Source organism: Zootermopsis nevadensis, unplaced genomic scaffold (assembly GCF_977971745.1).
Source record: "Zootermopsis nevadensis isolate Lab colony 2312 unplaced genomic scaffold, Znev_1.0 Znev_ptg000001l, whole genome shotgun sequence".
Classification (NCBI taxonomy): Eukaryota; Metazoa; Arthropoda; class Insecta; order Blattodea; family Termopsidae; genus Zootermopsis; species Zootermopsis nevadensis.
In genome coordinates, this window is record NW_028259133.1 from 15,636,564 (window position 1) to 15,661,904 (window position 25,341).

At 36.5% G+C, this 25,341-nt stretch overlaps 1 protein-coding gene across 8 annotated transcripts in view; it reads right to left on the reverse strand.

The window, feature by feature from the left end:
- The window catches only part of LOC110833120 (R3H domain containing protein encore), a 68,774-nt gene that overhangs the window by 8,729 nt on the left and 34,704 nt on the right, over window positions 1–25,341 (reverse strand). For 6 of the 8 annotated variants that reach the window (XM_087344021.1, XM_022070778.2, XM_087344028.1 and 3 more), the window contains 16 exons: window positions 21,497–21,591; window positions 20,411–20,662; window positions 19,235–19,484; window positions 18,344–18,485; window positions 15,504–15,759; window positions 12,784–12,948; window positions 10,515–10,675; window positions 9,046–9,224; window positions 8,763–8,914; window positions 7,125–7,256; window positions 6,597–6,801; window positions 4,978–5,558; window positions 2,681–2,959; window positions 2,152–2,455; window positions 1,445–1,583; window positions 294–498 (listed from right to left, as the gene is read on the reverse strand). In XM_087344021.1, coding sequence (XP_087200147.1) covers window positions 294–498; window positions 1,445–1,583; window positions 2,152–2,455; window positions 2,681–2,959; window positions 4,978–5,558; window positions 6,597–6,801; window positions 7,125–7,256; window positions 8,763–8,914; window positions 9,046–9,224; window positions 10,515–10,675; window positions 12,784–12,948; window positions 15,504–15,759; window positions 18,344–18,485; window positions 19,235–19,484; window positions 20,411–20,662; window positions 21,497–21,591 — 3,497 coding nt within the window. The remainder of the gene's footprint in view (window positions 1–293; window positions 499–1,444; window positions 1,584–2,151; window positions 2,456–2,680; window positions 2,960–4,977; window positions 5,559–6,596; window positions 6,802–7,124; window positions 7,257–8,762; window positions 8,915–9,045; window positions 9,225–10,514; window positions 10,676–12,783; window positions 12,949–15,503; window positions 15,760–18,343; window positions 18,486–19,234; window positions 19,485–20,410; window positions 20,663–21,496; window positions 21,592–25,341) is intronic. The other 2 variants (XM_087344026.1, XM_087344039.1) reach the window with 2 other exon arrangements.

The window sequence follows — 25,341 nt, forward strand, 5'->3', positions numbered from 1 at the left end:
ACAGGACCACTTAAAATCCAAGTTCTTTTAATAATGCATCAATGCTTCAAAAATCTTCGTAAATGTATCAAGTTTAATTCAATTTAATGAGCCTAAGAATTATTAAACTGTGTCAATCATGTGTCCATGATGAGACTTTCAATAACAAGTGCAGACACCATTTTCACGATGTTATGCTTTACCATTATTCCTGTAACTGTAGTAGACTGGCAGAAGTCTGAGGTTGTTTCATAGTTGAGATGCTTTCAAATTATCTTTGTAGTATGTAACAATCAAAACAGCTGAGAATTCACCTGACTCTGAGTGGGTGTCTGTGGAGGGGTAGGGGCCCTGTATGCTCCCACAGCTGTCCCAGGTTGGCTCGGCTGCATGTAGGGTGGTCCCATACTCAAAGCCATTACAGGCTGGGTGTGGGATGTTGGGGTTGAAGGCGGGTGATAGTAAGGTAGTGCACTTCCTCCAGGCAAGGCTGACGCACTTGATGAACTACTACTCAAGCTGAAAGAGAACATAAGACAACTTGTAACTAAAATCCTTTCACAGCCGTAAATACTGAGAAGTTACTCTCTTCTTTTCACAGTAGTCATTAAAGACAAGTAGAGTATCATTCCTACATGGCCAATTCATTTCAGCAATAAAAATTATTTCACTTAACTGACAAAATTCTTAAGATTTCCTCCCCCTTCCTAGCGTTAAACCTTTCCTGGTTCAAATCTTAGTCCTAAGACCAGCTATCCTGACTGAGGTTTTTCATGGTTTTACTCTGACACTCCAGACAATACTATACCACCTTGAATCAGGACATGACCCTTTCTTCCATATCCTTTTCACTTTATTATTCATTAATCATCCTATAACTCAAAGATATTCAGTCTGAGCTACTAACAGCCTCTTTAAATAAAAATAAATAAATAAATCACTGTAATAAAAATGCTTCAAATTAAATTTATAGATCTTAATGAGGTCTATATTTTATACAATTCATAATTCCTTAGTATGATAACCTATTTTCAATAAAATTCAAGTTTATTTTGAGCCTCATGTAAAGTGAGGGATATATCAGACCAATAAACAACAAAATTAAATTCACTCTTCAGCTTTTAGTGTAGACCCCCAACCCCACAACACCAAACTTAATCAAAATCTGTACTGTATGTTAAGAGATTAACACATGCAGACAGATGAACCTCATCATTATGAGTTCATTTTACAAACCTTTTACACATAACATATAGCCATGTAACTGACATACTGGCCATCAGTCCTATCAAACATCAATTGAGTATAGTTTAAATATGATATAAACAGTTTTCTCCTTTGTATATGAATTAAAGTTATTAAAATCTGAACGAAGATCATACATTTCACACAGAATACAGAAAACAATGTATTTCCTCCATCCTCCGTTAAAAGGGTTAACTAAGGTGAGACAGAGGTCACTTACGAGTTTACATTAATACTGGTGGGGGTGTACAGCATATGTAGAGAAGGTTGAGAGTACAGAGACATGCATTCCCCATTCCCTGTGGCAGCCATCATAGCTGCCCCGTAGCTCACCACAGGATAATTCGGTATGTAGCCTCCTGTGAAAATAGTTACAGCTTCTATATAGGTTCTGCTTCAGAACCAGAATAATGTTATGTCTCATATATACAAAAAGAAAATTCCAGGCTCAGGTAAATGACTAAGCAGATATTTTTCAATAGTAATATTAATTATTGTGATTGATTATGATTACTTAACAACATCCACTTAACAACAGAATACACTTATAAAAGAGATCTAAATTAGTTTACATAAAAATATGAAAAATGTAATAGTTAATGTTTCATAAAAATTATTCTCAAGTTCACTAAATAAGCAGTTAGAGGCTTACAAAAATTAAATGGAAAAGAAGGAGGTAACAGGGTCATCAGCAGATTTTCTGCTTAATTCTTCATCAACAACTCTCAATTCCCTTAGAACCCACAGGGCATTATTCACAGTCACAAAGCTGCAACTGTCAAAAGGGGGGTTGGGGTTGGAAAAGAAAAGATGTGTCATTAATATGGCCAATCTGAAACCACAGCTTCAGACCTTACCAGGTGGAGGGGCACACACACACACAAAAGGAAGAAGATTAATTTGTACTGATGAATGGAACATACATACCACTGGGCCCCATGCTCTGTTGTGACCTGTCCTGATGTGTATGCTGTTGAACAGGGGGAAGCAAACTGGGACCACTGGGATGGCACAGTGGAGTACCACTTGGAACCTGCTGGTAAGGTGGGTATGCTGCCATATATCTTGGAGTCGCTGGATTTGAGCTGTTGGAGGTGGCCTGCTGTGGAGGGGAGGTGCTGAGCATTGAACCAGATACAGGTGGAGGAGGAGGAGCTGCAAGAGCTGGTGGTACGTAATACATTGGTAATGGCTGTTGAGCTGGTTGCTGTGGTGTCTGTTGTTGTGAATGCTGCAATGTTGATTAAATGGCATGTTAGGCATCATGTAAAAAAAAAACTATCCAAGATGAATAAGCAGAAATAAACAGTATACCTTAAATGAGACAAAAATTGCATCAGTTCTCTGAGGATTATAAGAACTAGACGAGCAGGTTTCTCTACACAAAAACAGTGTTTCACAAGGCATTGAACATATGAAATATTTAAATTGTAAAAATTCTGTTCCTCCTAGTTACCTGTACAGGACTAGACTGTTGCTGAGGTTGCCAATATGGAGTTGCAGAAGCTACAGCTGGGGCAGGAGGTTGCGACTGATAATTATGAGGATGGTGGCTGTGGTGCAGTGAAGAGGGGACTGGCATCATGCCCCCTGCTGTTGAGGGCTGTGTCTGCTGCTGACTACTAGAGTTATCATTACCACTGCCACCAACACCACCACCACCACGCTGGTCTGTCACAAGGCCCAGCCCCATGAAGTAACTGCTCAGGTCTGAGATTGCCATACAGGTACCATCCTGTACACAAAACTAAGTCAGATTTGAATGTTTAGCATTCCTACTTCAAATGTGGGAGGCCCTGGGCTTGATTCTTAGTCTGCAAGTGGCTATCCTAACAGTCTTCATAATCTTTTCAATCACTCCATACAAATGCCAAGATACAACCTTAAAGAAGCCACAACCATATATTTCGACATAATTATCAATTGATCATACACAGTCATTCATACATTTGACATCTCTTTTGAAACTGGTAAAAAGGGTGCAAGTCAAATATACAGGTAGCCCTCGATTTACGCCGGGGATGCGTTTCTGGATGAACCGGCGTAAACAGAATTGACATAAATTGAAACTCTTTTATAATGTAAATCAATGGGAAGTCAATGACATGCGTTCCCAGCACCCAAACATTGATGACTAATGTAATGGCATTACATTTAAAGCTCTGAAATAACGTAAATAAAATAAAGGAAATTTAAAAAATATATTTTATACACTTACAATCAGCAATTCCTTGGTCCCAGCGATTTACTGCGATTCTTTCACGTGACTGATGTGTACAGTCACCTCTGCTGTTATGCGATAGTCGCATTCATGTAAGATGCCGACCTACAGAAAATTGCGTAGTAAAAATAACCCTGGTACCTCCGCAGAGATTAAATTAGTCCTTTGAAAGTTTAAAGCGCCAGGAATGAAATTTCATAAGAGCAAACTCGCATATGCAAAAGTTTGCATTTCACAAACAGCTTTTATCGATTCATCCATCTCACTGGAGCAAATTCGCGTTAACGAAACATACATAATTGCAGAGATGACTGTATTTATAATTTTTATACAAAAACAGCGATGTAAGAATTACAATTTAGTATAAAAAGCAGTACGAGAAACATAGTAAAACGTTATAAATAATAGTAAAATGTATATTTTTTCACTTTTTGACTTGCTGGTTTCAAAATCGGTGTTATTCTCAATCGGCGCAAATTGAACCGGTGCAAATCGAGGGCTACCTGTAATTTATATCGACTTATGCCCTTTTATCAAGCACTGCAAGCTATGAGCATAAAAATCTCTACAAAGTTGCCAACAACACTTGGTTGGGTGGTGCTGGCTAAAAACACATGTTATGTGATCAGTTCTGCAGTGTTCCAGTTCATGGAATACATGTGAACCAGGAGAGTTGGACAAAAGACTTTTTGTTTTTTGAAGTGTTAGCTGGGCTAAGACAACTAACACAATTAAAAATTAACATGAATGCTCTGCTCCTACACTCTTTAATTGCTAATGTAATACTATGTTCTTTAAATGACTTGTCAACTTGATAATACTCTTGGAAAACTAACATCTTTTAATGTCTTGATTGTAGTTTCCTCTGCAATGAAAACTTAAAATTCTTTACATTTTCAGTATTACACTGGCATTACCATAATGTAATTTGTAGACAACAAAATATTTTTAAGTATGTAAATTATGTGATTTTTGTGATTTACAATATTATTCATTCTGTAATAATATCAGAATTTTCATCAGCTTTTAAATGCTGAAATGCATTTCAATGTATAAATAACCCATCTCTGTTGAACAATTCATTGTGTAAACCTAAAATATTGTCAAACAATTCATTTTGCACAAAGTTGCATTTGTTATTGCAGTATACAGTTGTAAGGAGAAAACAGTTACAAATACTAATCTGTTATACAATGACTGGTAAGTCAACAGCAGTAAGGAAGGCTTATCACATATATGTATGATATTTTGCACAATGAACTAGCTGAAACCAACATACAATGCATCCCAAATTTAGAATGAAATATAAGTATGACATATACACACAAAATATAACTGTTACTTCAGAGATTTAAGGTTCCCATGGAAAAGACGTCAGTGCTGGACTTCTGAGTTGTGATGCTATGTGGACTTATGCATCATAATCCAGAACACAACATCAACAACTATTATTTTCTTTTCTCCCAATTCTTGTTCGTGGTTTTGGAAAATTACAAAAATATACAAATAGTATGGCCGTATCCATAACTTACTGAATGCCTCTGTTCATATCCTGTTGTGCCAGCTGCCATCGCAGTAGTACCATTGGCAGCTGATGGCACTGGTACCATGTTATAGCTAGCAAACACCATCTGAGGTGGTGTTGGTTGTTGACTTTGTGCTTGAGCTGGCACCTGGTTACCAAACATCATTTCTGGCTGCTGATGTTGCAAAGCTGGTACAAATTGCTGCTGAGGATATGAGTGTGTCTGAGTGTTCACCAGACTACTATTAGTATTAGCTAGCTGTGGGCACATCGGTATGGATGCAACAGGCAAGGTTCCGAGGTGTTGCTGTAGTTGTACTGGTTCTGTTGGAGGGACAGCAGGGTTTGGTACATACGAGCATTGACTGGAGTGGCAGATTGTGAGAACAGGCTGTTGTGGTGGGGCATGGATCTGTGAGGTAGCTGATGTATTAACTAATGTGGAGTTGGAGTGAGGTTGTGAGTTAGGCAGTAGGGCAGGAGGAGGTGACATAGGTAAGGAAGGGGAGGTAGCAGTTGTTGTTACATGAGTTGAACAGACAGTTTTTGATGGCAAAGTTGCTGAAGATGAAGTGGAGGAAGGATGAGCTGCAACAAAGAATCATTCACAATTAATATAACTGAAACTTTACGTGTACTGCAAGATGTTAATACTGTACATTAACACTGAGAAATGTTTCCAAGTTTCATATCCTACCCATTGCTGTCATACTGAAATTATACATCATACTGTAAGTCAGGTTTGCATAATTTTTCAATTATTGACAATAAGTAAACTTTTAACTTCGTCTAGATTCTAACAGTTCTAATATTTCCCATTTAGAACACATAACAGCAGAAATACAAATATTACAAGCTCAGCTGTGATTCTCAAAGATGATGGCAGTAACAAGTGCCAACTCTGTAACAATCCTATTAAAGAATTAGTTGGCGGCAATGGTTCTCAACAAGATACAAATGATACTAATGAATGAATCTGTAGTTTATGTCACATTTAGTAATAGTGTTTCATTTAACAGCATAAGACCATCTGTTTTGACACATATTTGTTAGGCCTTGTGCTAAGACACAGCAGGTTATTTCTTAATAATAATGCACATATACTGTGACTGCATAAACAGTTACCTGCATGTTTTGCTTAAAAAGTGTCTCAAAGCAACAGATGGATGGACAACCAGGTAGTGGATGTGTAGTGTTATAGGGAAACAACACAAAATGCTCTATCACAAAGCACATATGAAAATCCAGAACACAAAGAAATGGAAGACAAGGACTGATGCCATATAGAGATGGCTGTTTTCTGGGTTATAGCACCATGTAGTCTGGTAGAAGTCTACCAATGTTTCAGAGGTCCTTGCTGCCTCCATCATCAGGGTCTTTTTAATGAATAACCTGCCCACAGAGGTTTACCAAGTAAGATTTGAGGTTCCCATGGCAGTGAGTATGAAGATGGCTGTCTTCTGGGTTGCAATGCCATGTAGTCTGGTAGAAGTTTACCATTGTTTCAGAGGTCCATGCTACCTCCTTAAGACAGTCATCTTCATACTCACTGCCATGAGAATCTCAAATCCTACTGACATCATACAGTCAGATCTTGCTAATACAGGATCAATACTAATTACGCACACTTCTGGCTTTGGCAAGTTTGTTGCTGTGCTGGTGGATGCATCTGCTCGGAGCTGCCTGTGCTCTTCTGGCGATTGCTAGTACCATCACTGCCACTGACACTGACACTGACACTCTCTCTACCATCATCTGTTACAACCTTGGGAGGATTGGCCGGGTCATAACGGTACACTGAGCCGTCAGAATTAACATATGGCTGCCCGGTCTGTCAACATAAACACTGACGTCAGCCCCAGAGCAAATTGTCTACTTCTCTCTTATTCTATAATGTTTCAAAAAGTATTATTAGATGGAGTCAAAAGGCAGTATTATAAAGTACCATCATATCAGATATAGTAGCTGTGAATATGAAAACACTTATTCAATAATTTATTTTATTAGCAGATATAAGACAATAAACTTAAAATCAAATTTGGCACAAACACAGTGTCTGCAATAATCTTCAAAAGAAATGTGTTATGAAAACATGGCTATCTGATGAGTGAACAGAAACATACAAGCTTTCTCTCCTTCTCCACACTCCCTCACCTGAGGGTTTATGAGTACACTGCCAGGAGGAACGGAAGCCATGCTGGTCACAGCCCACATCACAGTCTGGTTCTGTTCATGACTACTTGACTCGGGTGTGTGTTGTGGGGACAGTGCCCCATGACTAGACATCTGCAAGATAATGAGAGTTCACAATATACAGAAAAAAACTGTTTTAACAAATACTTGTCATGGGCAATTAACCATCTGGGATGGTAAAAATTGACCCCAAAATCAAACAGCAAATAATTCACAACTTGCCTTACAAATTTCCTTTGAAATTCAGGACAAAATAATTAGTTTACTTTTATGATATCTCTTAATACAAGTAAAGCAATGTAGGGGAGTCATGACACGACACAGCAAAAGAAATACTACTGATATTCTGTCTGGTAGTGATAGGAATGGTTGTCAAATGTTCATGTTTCCCGCAAATTTAAGGGTACTTAAAAGCAATCCTGATGTTACTATAGATCCAAATGATACTGAAAGTGTATACATTATTAAATTATAAGTACGATCCCTAGTAATGAACACTTTGAAACATTGTGTGAAGAAACAAACCAGTGTTATCAACAGACATCAGTTTCTCTAATTTTCTCACAAATCATGAAATGAACTGATCACTCCAAACAAAAATGAAAATATTACTGGTCCACAAGAAAAACTAAAGGTTCACAGTGTTTGTTCTCAGATACATTAGCTACTGTTTTCAAAGGTACCATACTCTCCAAATAAGGTGGATGGCTTCATGAATATTCTTATCAAATTTTATGTTAATCTGCCAAAAGTAAGTGAAGATATATATATTTTATTTTTGTAGATGTATGCATAACAGGTCAGAAGTCTAAATTCTCAGGAACTAATAACAGCATGAGTTATTTAAATCAGATATGTAATGCACTAATAATAATTGTCCCTAAAACATATACACATTAAAGTATCCATTGTTGTTCCTACAATTCATCGGTTGTATAGTGACAAGGATATGTAGTATCAACAAGACAGGGTACCCCAACATTACCAACATGATATCACAGCCTATCTTGACAACACATTTCCTGACTGATGGATAGGATGTAGAGGATCTGTTGAGTACCTCCCACAATCACCAAATGTAACCCCATCCGATTTATTTCTTGTGGAGTTACTTGAATGATGCAGTGTACAGCACAAAGCCAGCAACACATCAACAGCTCCAGGAAGAAATTAAATGGTCTTACACAGCCTTCCCGGTAGTAACTTTGGTGGCTGCTTGTCAGTCGGTTGCTCACCACTGTCAACTGCACCATGAACTTAACAGTGGTCATTACGAACACCAAAGCTATATTCGCTAATTCACTAAGTGCCAATGCTGATGTATGTAATGGTTTAGTTTATTAAAATGTCTTTATTTCATTCCCTGAATGTGTGTATATATCTTTTTTGGGACACCCCAGAGGTGATTACATAAAAGGAAAAGGAAAAGTACATACATACTACATAAGCAGTCAAAGTACCAAATAATTACAAAAAAATCCTTTATTTCTGTAGGTGGGAAAAGTTTAAAGTAAAGAAATGACAAAGAATAATTTTACAGCAAGCAAAGGAGTACACCTAGATAATATTAAAAAATCAAACAAACTGAAAATAGCTCACCTGAGGTTGGGTGGAGCTAGAGATGCTCAACTGAGATACAGGAGTAGCAGTTGGGGAAGGCGTGGCTGATGTGGTTGTGTCCGAACGTTGGGACTGTGACTTGTAGCCAGAACTGGAAGGACTGAGGCGGGAAGACATGCTGCTACCAGAATCTACAAAACAATAAGATTATCATGAATTCTCTGTATTTTAATGTCATGAACAAAGTAATCTGTGCTGAGGGATTAAGACAGTAACATTTTATACACACAATGAAAAAGTAGTGTAAAACAAACACAAGTACCTTGCTTGGTGAGCAGTCGAGCACCAGCACTGTGTGTACTTGTGCAGCTGTCGCCCCGAGAAAGCACAGCCACTGGGTAACCCCCAAAACTGTATGACTTAGACACTGAGAGACGGAGTGAGTTGGCTTTTAAAGTGTCACGACACTCAAATGATTCACCCTTTGGGAGACGCACAGGCCTGGAGAAGACACAAAGCAATTATTTCAGCCTAATCTAAATACAGCTCATAAAATATCAAGGCTTAAGAACCCTTGTACTATACAGGCTTACTAAATCCCAACCAAACTTGATAAAAGCTTTCAGCCCTGATTTTAGAAAGGAGAATAATCTTACAGTACTCCTCATTTGTCAGCATATTTCTGTTTGTTAATCCCTAATGACAATAGATCAGTAAAGCAAACAGTGAAATTCAATATGAATAACACGTCACTAAAGATCACTTTGATATAATACTTATTGAAAATCTCAGAATTATTGGCAGAAAATATCAATCATCACAACCAAAGAATGCATAAAGAAAAGTGTTGCTGTTCATTTTTCTTGATAAGGAAGTAGTACACATCACCCAGACAACCAATCAACCTACTACCTAGAAGTTCCAGAATGCCTACTTACATCAATGTATAATGTTAAAGTAACATGTCAATTTTAAAAGGTACTGACAATGGTGTGTTACAATCAGGTTCACTAAAGCCTTGGACTACGTACCTTAAACCATCTATGTTTTTAAAAAGAACACTATGTTTTGGAAGCTGGATCTGCTTCCGTCCTCAGGTTAAAAAATGGGGAGGAGCACCTACTCAATCAGATCCAATGGAAAGAGCTAATCTCAATCACTGGACCTGCCCACTCTACAGTCAGTCAACAACAGAACTCCACCAAACTTACCCACATCTGACAGTGATCACTTTCAAGAACTTTCAAAAATGACACAAGGAACTTCAGTGTTAATTATTCAGTTACTGTTTTATACTTTGTTCATACCCTGTGAATGTGAAGTAGCCTTTCTAAATGTGTGATGTGATATTAGTTAACCAATCACACCAGCACTGAACATAAATAGAGGAAGGAAACTCAAACCTTTCATTCATATGTTACATACATCACTTAGGTTATAGAGCAAAAATTAAGAAGCATTATATTAGCAGTGACTTGCAATCAACTTATACTTTAAGAAATTTCCTTTGGGCCTTCTATATATCATCCTTATTTGGGCATTCACATTTATTTCTTTTCCAAGAAAGTTCCTTCGGACCTACTGTATATCAAAACATTTCTTCCATCAATTCATTTTTAGAGACAGCCTGTAAATGTGTATACTTTTATTATAATCAATTTCAGGCTCAAGAAGTTCATAAACCATTGACAGTGAATGTCTTCATTGTAACAATGTTCTTAATCAATACTCATAACCCATCAGTGGGTTACTCCTTCTAGTTGTGAAATACTTGGCTCAAATGAAAGTTACCTAAGCTGGTTGTTATCAGAGGCATGCAGAAGCATATTTGAGCGTAGTCGTGATGACATATCACTGTCAGAACTACTCCATGGTTGCACTTCTCCTGGCCACCTCAGTTCCTCTTGGCTGCTGCGTCGAGAAGAGTCATGCAGGGGGTCACTGCCTCCATCCTGTTATCAAACACATCAAAAATATATCTAAGTTACTGGAATAACTAGCTTTTTGTCAAGAAACATTCTTCTCTAAGGTTATGGAAAAGAAACCTAAGCAACCATTAGTAGCAGAACATGACATGTGACCATAAATCCTCCACATCAGTAGGTACATACATACACATACACACACACACACACACACACACACACACACACACACACACACACAGTAACCTGTGGTACAAGCAAAAAAATTTCATTTATTTTCAGTCCGTGGTGCAACAACAAAAGGACAACATAAAATAAACAGAATAAGAAAGGAGGGAAAAAATAATGCCCTGACTATGGAGTACTCATTGAGTCTGCATTATATAGCACATGTAGATGTCACAAGAAGGTTACAGATTTGTAGTTTTTGTGACAACTGCTATTAAAAACATAACTGTTACCAGACTATCTTTGTATTTAGCATGCTGCTGACCATACTTCATTTTGCACGGTAAAGCTAAAAATGAACAAGAAAAAGAAATCAATGTTATTTTAAGAATGAATAATAAAATAAATTAATCATCAATCATCACCTATGTAGGAAATCTATAACTGCTAATATCAAAGAATTGAAAATGTGACTTAGGAGTGGAATATGTTTAATTTAGATGGAATACACTGCACTACACTTCAGTAGAACAGTAATACTCAACACAGTAACTTGAATTTGTCTACTAAACTTATGTCCACTGACTGAAATGACACAGAGACAGGTGTATGAATATGCTCAGTTGATATGTTCAATCAAATATATTTAACGGCCAAATTATTAAAGATGGAGAAAAGTACAAAAAAGTTAAAGCTATTAGTTTAACTTTTTATTAAACTATATTTACTTCACTTTACAAAAGTTCAGATAACATTATTCTTTTTATATATGAGAACCATTTCTGTCACAAAATGCTACAGTCTCTAGAATACTGAGTAAGATATATATTATCCATTTAGAGATGCTGTTTCAATTATAGTTGTACTTGTTTGTATATCTACAACTTAAAAAAATGCACACAGGTAGCAAGGACTCTACAGGGTAAGGGACCAATTGAACTAAAATTTATTGTGGATAACATATTTCTTATATTAAACTTTATTGATATCAATTTAGCCACACAGTGGCACTGTTTCATGCAGACATGCAGATATACAGACTGACAGACATTAAAGACAATGAGTGTTCTGCACTAGGAAACTATTCAGTAAGAGAGGAAAAGGCATCGTCCACAATAATACACACATACTATGCACAGGCAATGTTAATGAACAACCCAAAGTTTTAGTTTCGTTTGTTCTTTTGTGACTACGAATAAGTACAGGAGGCCACTGGCTGTTTCAACCCTTCTCAGACATTATTCTTATCTACCTATAATCCACAAAACCTCTTTCTCATTTTGTGTCAAGGGGTACTTGTCTACACAAGCTCTTTTTACACACCTATTATGTTTCTGACAATCGAAGACACAGTAAAAGTTCATAAACTGGAGAACACATTACTTTAAAAAATATAACTATATGAACTTCATGGCACAGGGAACTACTATGTATTTTATAGTCAAGATACATATATCATCCTGATTTTATAGACTCCAAAGTTTCATCAATATGTTCACAAAGCACACAACTGAATCATATCCTTAGTCAGCTGAATTCAATCCACACTTCCGCATTCTATTTCTCTCAAGATCGACCATCCAAGTACCTACACATGTCACAATTTTAGTATTACTACAAAACAAAAGAAGAAATGTACATTACTACAACCAATTTATAGCACCTTAAGACATAAAATCCAAACTGGAGACATACATGGTACTACAGTACTAAACATATCAAAAACTCTCAACAATTCAGAATACCACTAACTATACACAAATGTTGATGATGGCAAAATGCATGACATAAAGTTGCACAAACACAGTATCAGTGACAACCATATACAGCAGTTGCAACAGGAATGACAACTAAACAACACGATACACAAGAAGCAAAAAAATTATAAAACGAAGGTGACATTGCAAAGCGTGGCTTTAATGGTAATTTGTGGGGAATTGCAGGGAGGCCAGATTTTCTGTACTCACTTCGCGATTAAAAATCCTTTTCCTTGCTTTTTCATATTCCTCCTCACGCTCCTCGAAACTTTTGCTCCGTCGCGACTCGGAGCTAAACTGCCTCTCAGGAGACTGCAACATGGATTCATAATCGAGACGGGGTTGCCAGTCTGTTATTACTAGAACTCGGATGTTCTGTTCCTCAAGATAAATCAGTGAAGTAATCCCAAAACAAAATAAAACCATCATAAGATAGGATGACAGAGCAGTTATAAGAGTAAAGTTTTCCTATAATTCTTATTTAAAAGCGAAGAAATGAAATACGATGGTTCTATAAGAAAAACCAAGTAATATTTGCAGGTCCTAGACTGAGCTGGCTTCTGGTATTAAAGCAGTATGTGTGTACATATGTATGTGTTTTATTGCTGATGCGCACTTCTAGACCCCAAGTTAAAGATTATTTAATTGGTCCATCGTTCCCATTAAAGATGTAAGAAAGATTCAGATGCAATTCCACATAATTAATTTGGATAAGTTAATTATTACATTACATGCTGACTTTAATGTAATTATAAATCGTCTGCTTTGTTCTTTCAGCAATTGTTTTACAAAGTTCATAGAATGAATGCATCCATTCACAAGTTTCATCACAGAAACCATCAAATCAATTTAAATTAAATTCTGCATGAAACTCTACACCAAAAGTTGTCAGGCAAGTTAAATTTAGGTTCAACGTCACTCAGTATAAAACCAAGGTAAAATCAAACTTCATCAACATTCTCTAAACTGACTCGTACAGAACACTGGTGCAGACCACATTAGATCTGACTATAAGGCCAAAGCAATATATATACAGAGTAATACAAAAATATTAAACACATTCAAAACTGTGTAACATGTTCATTTTACACTTCAACTCAATGAAGTGCTCTGCACCTGAATATATTCTAAGTTCTTTCAATAAAATTACTGCATCTCTACATGATGGGTATACAACCCACCTGTAATTTATCTGTACCCACATTCAGTCCACTACGTCAGGTGTTACACCACAAACAGCCTCTTTCAACTAGATTTTAAAGCTGGAAAATATGTTGCACATGGAAAATAAATCCTAGGTGTGAGGTCCAGAGAATAAGGTGGACAACCAACCAGTCCAATCAGTAGTGGTTGTGTTGCCAGTTTTCTTCATATAGCTAAAAGAACAGTTGTTCGCAATAAAAGGTTACGTGCTACTCAAGCACACAGCATCTGGAGGAAAATATTCTTACTTGTTACATGCCCAGACACGCAACAAAGTCATCTTAGGCAATTAGCCATAAAGCCTAAGTATGGTGTTTCAATCAAATCTCTCCAACTCATCCTGATGATACAGGCATAGAAAGTCTCTCAAATGTTCAATGGGAATGTCATACTTTCATGGCTTATCATGCAAGAAAGTTTCAAATCTTGTATCCATACACATTCTTTTATGTTGTATAATCTAAATTTCACCTGTCTCCTCTGTCAGTTTTCTTCATATGATTAAACCAACAATTGGTTGCAACAAAGATTTCATACCACTCAAGTACACAGTATTTGATGGGAGGATTCTTACTGTAACATGTTCATGCATGTTCTTCTACAATGCTAAATCTACACTTCACCTATCTTCTCTTAAGCAGGAAACAAGGGTTGTCCTATGTTGCCATTCATGATTCTCTGAGCTAAAATGATTTTCCATCACTAACTACAATGCTACAGCATGAAATGTCACAAGAATATGTACTTAAATTTTTAACCTTTATCAGCTGAGCGTCATTTCTTATGTTCAGTACAGCTGGCCTTGTCACAAAACCACTAAACCATTACACCCCAAAGTTAAAGTCCAGCCAGCAGCTCTGTAGTATAGGGGTTTAACCAACTGAAGCTGAAGCTCATCTAAATAATATATGTCAATTAAATTCTTACCTTAAAGAAAACATATCATGTTTAAATTACAAAGATCATCTGGTCAATTCTATAGTTACTGAATGTTCAAGCAGGTATTAAATATAGTTACCGCTAGATTTTAAAGAGTGATGAAGATGATGAAGATTAACTAACACATAACAAGGACAGAGATTCACATACCCTATACCTTTTGGTCCTATCTGCAACTACAAAAGTAAATTATGTAATGTCCTCCAAAACCTGACTCCTAGAATAAACCTGACTTCAAATGTGTTGAGTAATACAAAATTATTCTATATTTTACTTTTTCATTTTTAAGCTTCTGAATTTAGTTTATTGTCCAACATTCACATAATTCCCATTATAAAGAGAGCTTCTGCTGAATATTACTCAAGTTTAGCAACCAAACAGCATTAACACATCAGATGTAAGTGAAATTTATTAAATTTATGTTTTTATTACAGCAGACCTGTGTACCCCAAAATGTAATCAGTATTTAAGAATGATACTTACGTGGTCAAAAGTTTTAAATTATTTTTATATAATTTTTTTTGTGAGGAACTTTGCAACATCAAGCTCATCAGCATATGAAATTCACACGATATCTAAATGATTGCTTTTATGTAGGGCCTATGAAGCTACAGCATACTTCTGGTAAATGTCAGTACCCTCAAAATACATACACATGCAAATAAGTTAAAAAAAATACATCACAATACACCAATACTGGGAAAGTAAAAACAGTAAACACCGATATTTACACAGTGAGATTGGCCATTATTGTCCTTGGCTCCAACTATCAATTCAGTATGCATTACCTTGAAGTTACAACTGTCTTCAAATGAGGAAGAATCCCGCTTTAGGATGGATCTCCGAGGCTCTTCAGGGAATAGTAGCTCTTCTCGAATGTGGTCACGGAACTTGGTGTCAGGAAGCCTTGTGTTCTTGGTACGGTTAACAATGACAGCATTTCCTGTCTGGTCAACATTGTGATCCATGCCAAAATATGCAGCTACACGATGAACCAACATGCGTTGGTATGAGGACATCTGTGGGAACTTATAATGGTTGCGCCTGTGAGAGAGGAAAAGATGAATTACATTCCTTAGACTCACACAACAACTTCCCTCCACTCACTAAGGGTAGTTTCTTTCAACCTTGCTCTTTCTGTTTCCCTTCCATTCCAAAACGTCTTACATATGTCAAACAAGTTTTTCTCCTCCTTTTCTACAGGCACTCCAGTTGTAATGAGCAATTATAGTTTCTGTGCTAACTATGGCTTTACAACTGGTCACAAAGAATTAAGAGTTATTTATGATTATAAAAAATTAGTAACTAATTACTTAGGGCAATATACTTTATGTATTCATGTATTCTGTTTCTCTAGTTCTGAGAAGGAAAACAATTTCAATTTCTCCATGCAAGATGTATCCCAGTATTTGCATGAACAGGCTGAGGAAAATCATAAATAATCTCGGCCTGAATGACCAGTCAATTGGTAATTATTAGCTTCTTACGGACTTTACCCTATCGAGTTATTTATAACCTACCTGATTATGCTAGGATAGTATAAATTTTACTTCATGAAACAGAAATAAATCCTAAAAATGTGGAATATTTAGTTTCAAGAAGGCTGGACACAACATTCTCTCATTTACACACAAAAGTTGTTGTCTTACGGGTGCCTGTACATGAAGAACTCCGTGCCAGATACTGTTCATTAGGAGCCGAAATTCATGTGACACTGAGGTTCTCACAGTAGTCTGGTAGAAGTTTAAAATGTTTCATGCCCTGATGATGAAGGCAATAAGCACCTCTAAAATGTTGAAAAACTTCTACCAGGCTACATGGTTCAACAACCCAGAAGACAGTCATCTTCAGCCTAAATTCAAGTTGCAATAATGGCTACATGTGTGACTTACTCAGGGCCATACTTAGGCACAGGTGCATGAGGCGCCAGCCTGGGGCCCCCAATAAAGTTAATTTTGACAAACAAACAAACAAAAAACATGAATTTTACTACGTAAAAATTACAATGATAAATATCAGGGTCATGCAAAGGTACCTGAGGCCCGGGTGCAAGAAGAAATCAGGGTCCCCTTACTTATTCAAGATGATAAAATATTAAACCGTGCCACAATGAGTAAACCAAGTCAGGAGACTGGGCCACGCCAAATATTTCTTTTCCTCTTATTGTGTGCAGGTTTCTATATTTCTGTGGCAACCAATGATAATATTATATTATTATTCCTAATTAAAAATATTAAACGTTTTGTGCTTTATCGATCAGGCCCCCTAGATTTGGGGCCCTGGTGCGCCGCACTCAGTGCACCCCCATTTGCACAGCCCTGATAAAGATGGTAATTTTTTTTTACAAAATGAGGATGTGAAATGAGGAGTTACTTGTATAAGGGTAGTGGACGCTGGTCACGAAAGCCAGAAACACGGCGATGAAAGTTGATGCGCTAACTACGTGATGACAAGCTAAAGCCGTATGGCTGGTCATCATACCCTCATGAGCTGTTGTGACACAGAGTTTAGTTCAGTACTGTTCTTTATGTTTCACAGTATTACAATGTTTGTGTATAAACAGATCGGTATATATATATATACATACAGGTAAACCTCGATTTGTGCCACTTCAGAATAACGCCGCTTTTGAAACCAGCAAGTCAAAAAGTAAAAAAATATATTTTACTATTATTTATAACGTTTTACAATGTTTCTTGTACTGATTCTTATACTAAATCATAATTCTTACATCGCTGATTTTGAATAAAGATTATAAATAGTCACCTCTGCACTCATTGCTAAGTAGTTGCGAGATAATCTCCTAAAATCCGCCAACATTGCACAACAGTCACGCGAGCATTGGTCACTCTTCACGGTGAGTTATTTGCGTTCAGTCTGATAAGGGAGTAGGAAAAATGCACTCAGTTCGCTTCTTGTTGACACATTGAATGTGCTGAAACTGTGTGCTAAATGTGTTTGTGTTGTTGTTCGACCACTATTCTGCAGTAGCAACTGTTTTATATTTTTAAATTGTAGAAGAGCCACCATGTCTGGTAAGAGAAGTGAATGTGTTGCTAAAAAGTTGTGTAGGTCTATTGCGTTAGAAGATAAGATGGACGTAATTCATAGAATAGAAGGTGATACCCGTCATAATGTGTGCAGAAGTATGAAATTGCCTCTTTCCACTGTGACTACCATAATGAAAAATTCATATAAAATAAAACAGTCAGTGCAACAGGCTACGAGAGTTAAGTGCAACGCAAGTGAGTTATAGCAGAAGTAAACTTTTAGAAAGAATGGAGAAATTAGTGTTGCTATGGGTGGATGACATGAATCGAAAAAACATTCCCTTGACAGAAATTGCTATTACGTATAAAGCGAAGTCAATTTTTGAGGAACTTAAGTCGTCAATATTTGGGTGCCGGGAACGCATGTCATTGACTTCCAATTGATTTACATTATAAAAAGAGTTTCAATTTACGCCGATTCCATTTATACCGGTTCGTCCAGGAACACATCCCCGGTGTAAATCGAGGTTTATCTGTATTTATATTTTTTTTTTTTAAACTCTGGTATCTTCAAAGGGGGCCCCGCAAGAGATTAGCGCCTCAGGCCCCGAGAAGTGTAAGTATGGTCCTGGACTTACTTGCTGTCTTTGGCCAGATTGACTAGTTCCTGCTCAATCTTCAGCAACAGTATCCTGTCCTTCTGGTTGCGGTTCAGCGTGTCTGTAATGAACTGCTGCAGATCAACTCCTGTGCTGTCTGTGTACTGCTCTGTACTGCTGTCTGCAAACCCAAACATCAACTTATCACTTCTTGTTACTTTACCAAACTGTAAAGATTTCCTTAAATTGTTTTTAAAGTAACTTAACTATTTGAAAATTTGTGTGCCTCCATCATTTACAATGGTAATGCTAAAACAAATACCAGGAGGAACCCAACCAAAGTAACAACTTAAGTGTCACAGACACAGCAAACACAAATAATATGTTTATCATAATTAGGCATTAAAACAATATAACTGATAATACTGTCATTAAGGATTCTGCAGATGCTAGTTTCCATTTTAGGACATGATCTTCCAGTTTACTTGAAAAAAGTACAAGAAACAAAACTGAAGACGGATGCCCATTTCCATCCAAGAAATGAAACAGGCACGTCAGGAGTCAGGGTGGGTTGGTCGGTATAGTGTCTGACTATGGACTGGACAACTGGATTCAATCCCCGGCACAGGATTTTTCTTCCAGCCTATGCATCCAGACCAGCTCTGCAAGCCACCAAGCCTCCTATCCAATGAATACCAGGGGTCCTTTCTGCGGGAGTAAGCATGGACAGGGCATGACACTGACCACTCACCTCCATCTACTGCCAAGCTGAAGAATGAGTTATAATCCCCCCCCCCCTCCAGCTCCTGATTGGCACATAACAGGACAGCTTTACGTTTACATCAGGAGAATACTCACTACTTGGTCACCGCATTCAAGTGCAGCATAGTATATAACCAAAGCAAAATAGAAGCCAAATTAACTACACACCCCTGGACAAACATGGTGAAGAACTGTCCATGCTTCCCTGCGATGAACTTTGGTGGCGCAGCTTATGCCTAGAGCTAGGGCGACCAACAGACAAGCTATTGGTGGAGACTGCTTGTGGTTGCTGTTGCTGTTGCTGTTGCATTGGTGCTGGCCCCAGCACAGGTGTGTGATGTGCATCAGGATCTGGAGGAGGTGAAGTCTCTTCTCTCATGGCATGACTTCGCACTAGCAGCTTCAACTTGGCATGCGACTGCAACATACAGTTGAACCATAAATGGTTCTGCAATGTCCTGACTATTTTACTACTTCTACCCATCGGAGAAGAAGCTGAATGGTCCACAGAGTTGAATGTGGTGGTAAAAAATCTTTATGTCAGCTGAGAAACAAACAGTGGACCTTTATCCCACGGTCAATCACTTTACTGGCTGTGTTATCCCAGCTCAACACATACAACCATAACATAATCCAATTATGTGCAAAGTTTTTGTCTTAACATAACTGTTCAAAACAGACCAAAATATGTGACTGTCACATTCACAGCCATGAATGTTATACCTAGAAGTCAACTGAGAAGATTATCTCAGTGGTAATACATGTGCCCTGTATTTAGAAAGTGGTCATCTTTATAGCTACTTAACAGTGAAGACTGTCTTACCCTGTGTAAGATTTTAGGTTCTCTCAATGTTGAGTATAAAGATAACTGTGTTCTGGGATGTTGCACCATGTAATCTTGTAGAAACTAACCAACATTTCAAAGGTGCTTCGAGACTTCAGGACAATCACCCTGATAATGTAGACCAGTGGTATTCAACCTGGGGTACGTGTACCCCCGGGGATACGCGAAGACATCTTAGGGGGTGCGTGAAATTTAAAAAAATATTATTTTATGATAAACACTGAATAATCAGTAATGTAATTTATTTAAATGAATTTAGATGTAGATTATATACTATGTATAACTTGAATTATACACCAAAACTTTGGGGGCACAAAGTTGAAGAGAAATTATATCTGGGGGTACGCGAACAAAAAAGGTTGAATACCACTGATGTAGACAATAAACACTTCTAAAATTTCAATCACTTTGATGTTGGAGGCAGTAAGCACCTCCGAAATGTCAGTCAATTTCTACAAGACTACATGGCACAACATCCCAGAATACAGTCTCTGTCTTACCCTGACTCTTGAAGGTGGTGGCGGTGACTTGTCATCAACGTCCAGACTATTTGCTCTCTGTAGCTGCTGATGCTGTATGTCATCCCCGACTTCCTTCGTCTTGTGCTTGTCGGACGTGTGATTACTGGACACTGGGCTGGGGGGGTTGTCACCACTTTGGCAGTGGCAAGATGATATGGTAGCACAAGGACTGCTGGAGGGGCTTGACATTTGTGGGACTGAATTATCTTCTTCCAACTCTTCAAACTCTGCCTACAGAACAACACAATTTGTATCACAGCCACATTTCTTTGGCATGTATTATTTACAATATATATATACATAATAGCCGAAAACCATCTGTCCATCCTACCTTATTTCTCATAAAGGTGCATCGTAAAAAGAAATAATAAACACAAAAAAGAATGTTCCTCTTGGGAGATAACTCCAAGAATATTATTAATTTGTTAATTTCAAAAAATTAGGAACAGGAATATCCAAGAAAACTTGGTGCATTTAGAAAAACTGTTAAATATAAATATTCCTCTTGGAGAGACAACCTCTGGGATATTTGCTGATTTTTTATTTCAAGAATTTGGCAAAGGGTAACTTCTGAGAAATTAAAAAATAAGTAAAAGCGCTAAGGTAGCTACTTGAATCTAAAACAAAGTGAGAAATTAAAGAAATAAAGTAATTAGAAAGCTTTAAGGTAATAGATTGGCTGCGTAAGCCAGACCAAGGAAAGAATAAATACCAATTCTTGAAAGTGGTTACTTAGAAGATTAGCTAGAGTCAAAAGGATAACAATAAAATGGATCTTCAGTGTATAGCGTTAATGGTGACCGGATTTAAATATCTTCAGATATGGTTCAGTGGCAAAATTTGCTTTTCAAAGCAATTGACAAGAAACCCTTTCAGAGAGCAGATAACACACCAACAGTTTCTGCATGATATCAAGAATCTTTTTAATTAATTGTTATAGAATAAGGTGATGAACCCTAGAAGTAGCATTGTAATGAATATAGTTGTGCATAAATTAAAAATCTTGTCTTGGATTTGGCACTAATAACCACAGTATAGCAATCTTAAGTAGTTACTTATGCACACCTGTTTGGAAAGCGTCTGTTGACTGCGAAGACTCCGCTCCATGGTAGGGCTGCCTGGCGCACTAGCAGATCCGTTGTGGACAACTATACTGGGAACTGCAACAGACAGTGCATAATTACGTACACATCCTGCAAATGAGTTGATAATACAGTGAGAATAAAACAATAGAGACCACAGCTACACACCGATCTCAAGTACGGACATTAAGCAAGACAATATTATTCTGAAAATGTGTGGAAAAACAGAATGGCAAACACAAAACTGACACAATCTACCTTTAATCTCATTTCCAGTATATGTCTAACCACATGCATATCTTCAGTCATATGTACTGTACGAACTTTTCAGATCAAATAACCAGCCATGTGATTATGAATTTTAGTGCAACAGATTCTTGAGAAACTTCCTTCTCATCAGAAACTAAAAAAATATTAACACACTGTACAAGTAAAAGACATACATATGTTGTCTATTTCAAGACGCTTTATCACACACTGTGGCGAAAGAATAAAACATGACAGAATATACATAAAGGTTATGAGATACCCATTGCCCCATGTGAAACAATCACTTATTGTTTCTATTCACCAGAGATGTATTTTCACATCTTCTCTTGTCACCTTAATGCTAATGCTGCTCATTGAAGTTTTATGATATAACTTCTAGCACAGCTAAGAAGGGTAGTATTGATCTTCATATATTGGTACAGTTCCAATCTAATTGGTCAGTTTATGTCCATTATCATCTTGAATTCAAAGCATAAGTGCTTACATACAAAAATATAATTCAAAAATATGAAGACAACAACAATAATAAATGCATACAAAAATATATTACTTAATTAAAATAGTCAATATTTGAAGATGTGTACAATTTGTAATACTACCCCAAAATCCTAAAGCAATCAATGTTCAACTGTTCAACACAGCATTATGCCAGGATTTTCACACAAATAATTTCTTAAAAACTGATGTAACATATTGGATATTTTATTTACTGGTATTTATTATCTGAAAGATAACTGTGAAGAAATTAAAACATAAAATGCAGAATGCAGTAAATAAAATACTAGTAAAACATTAACAGATTAGCTCCTTTTCTTGTTCTCAACTCTTTTAAATATCAAACATCTACTCCTTGCTTATGTGTTAATCAAAGCTGTACCAAAGTTCATGTACACTGCACAAACATAAGACACCTGTAAGTTAGAAATGAATAATGATTTGCTCATTTCTGTGAGAACTCATTACATCAGTGCTTATCAGTGTCCATAATGAAGACAAAGTGGGCAATAATAGTTTTGTGTATGTTCCATTTCCATCTGTTTTTCTTTCACATTATCAGACTTTGATGCTGAAATTGAACAACCACTACAAATTAGACAATGGAAACAACAATTGACATGTTGTCAATAACTAAAAATATAATGCCTTTAGATTAATGTGATGTTCACTCCATGTTTGGTTTTGCAGAAACTTCATATAAACAGGGTTACCACTTGAAAATACATTACATTACATAAGTCTTATTACGACATACTGTAGCCCTACTAACTAATACTATAGAACCATCACCTAGAACACATTTATAATTAAGAACAGACAAACAAAATGTTAAAGCATTAGAAGGGTAGGGACTCCAGTTAAAAGACACTCATTGCTTCAACTTATAAATACAATTGTCAAATGTGATCTTCTGCTTGTGACACCATGTAGTCTTGTAGGTGGTTACAATTGGTTTGGAGATATTGCAGGGTAGAATGTATCCCTGAAGATGGAGTTCATACATTCCTACAAAATACTGGTAACCTAACCTAAACAAGTATATGGTGTCAACCCAGAAGACTACAATCAACATCATCAGCACCATGAGAACCTCAAATCTCATATATTATGAACACAATTTCTTTTAGCAACCACCTTTCAACTTCAGACACATTTCTTTCGATTGCTTTACATTTTGCTTTCCAGACAGACAAAATGTCAACTGCATCTAATAAGTTGATCATGAAACATGAATCAGTATCAAGCCTGTTAAAGATACCGGTTGTGAGCCAATTCCTGAACACAATTACACAAATTAATAGAAGCAGCATATCTTTATAGTAAGACTGCTGCAATATAGCAAATGTGTTTGGTAACAAGCTGATTATGAGACATAAATCAGTAAATCTAATGAGACATAGGATTGGGCCAACTTCTGCACAGAATTAAGTAACAAAAAAATTTATTTGTTTTTTTGGTAAAAATTACTTACTTTTCATTGTTACCTGTTACACTGTAATAACAGATGGAAAACATTAAAAGTATAATGTTATCTATAGCTATTTTAATATGTTCTAATATTTTTAAAATGTGTAAATTAAAAAGCACTAATGTAAATTTGATGGACTGAGATATGTTTTCAGTGATTTTTAACTAGATACATCATGATTTTCTTCTTTCAGAAACACAACATACTGAACAAAATTTCACATGGGCTGACCAATCTGACCTCCCTACAGTTTCTGAGAAAAATTATATCCGTGTAGGTAATGTCAGGCCTTGCATATAAATTTTTTGGCACATACTGATGTAGCACAGAAAATCTATGTTTTGTCATGACCTACATAACTATCATACTTTCTCAAAAACTGTAGTCTAATTGGTGCAACCCATATCAAATTTTGTTCAGAATGTTGTGTTTGTGATGGTAACTTAAGTTTTGTACATTTTAATGTTAGAATGCACTGTACTCAAAGATTTAAATTTTAAATTACGGCATGAAGATCCTACACAGATAAATCCACGGTCTTTAAAATACAACACTTAGTGGAAAAAATTATCTACTTTGTGCATTAATTTGGGAATTAACATATTTTGAGTGTAATGCAATTTTAGGTATTTATAAATACAATGTATAATAGCCAAGGAATTAGTAATAATATAATTATGAATCTGATTAAATCTAATGAAGTATATTTTGTTCTTGATACATGTTTCTGTACATTTACTGTGATTTACTGTACTCTGATTTGTTACACATCCTCCTTACTAGGATCTATTGGATGCATGTTATTTATCTATCTATCTATCTACTCCCCTTCCTATCTACTCACCTAATCTAGCTATGCACCTACCTGCCTATCTATCTATATAAATATCTACCTATATATCTATTTACCTATCACAGAATTAAATGCCAATGAATATACTAAGTGTCTTTATTTTTACCATCTATTTATTTCTGTGAGGCTACAGTTCATGTCACCAGAACTATTAATACCAAAAGCATACTTTGAAACCAAAATTAGTATTGCTATTCTTGTGGCTCTAGTTAAAATAGTAAAATGACAAAACTCAGTTAACTGGAAACAGAACAAAATTATTCTTTTGTTTTCTGTTTAACTAAGACAAATCACATTATTAATTTTCTCCTATTCTGCTTCCAATGTGGCTTGAAAAGTCAGGGATCTTTGTAGCTTGATGCAATAATCGTCACAGGAAATTCTGTTTCACTCCACCTTTTAAACTGGTTTCAAAACTATAATTATTCAAATATAACAAAGAAAATGTAAAGAAAACTACCTCAGTATGGAGCAGCCATCATGATAATACAATGAGTGTTCAATAATTCTGAATTCCCTACACCAGCACACAAACACTGAACACAAGTTTGAAAATAAGATAAGAGGAATGCACATGCAGAAGTTAGTAGTGTGGACTGCGGGACATAGTGCTCAATATCAGTTACAGAAAGGAGACGCAAGAGCAGCCATAGCACAATTGTGAGGAGAAAGAAGTGCTCTAGAAAGAGTTAGTGACTTATGAGACACAAAATTAAATTCAAGACCAACATATGAGAGA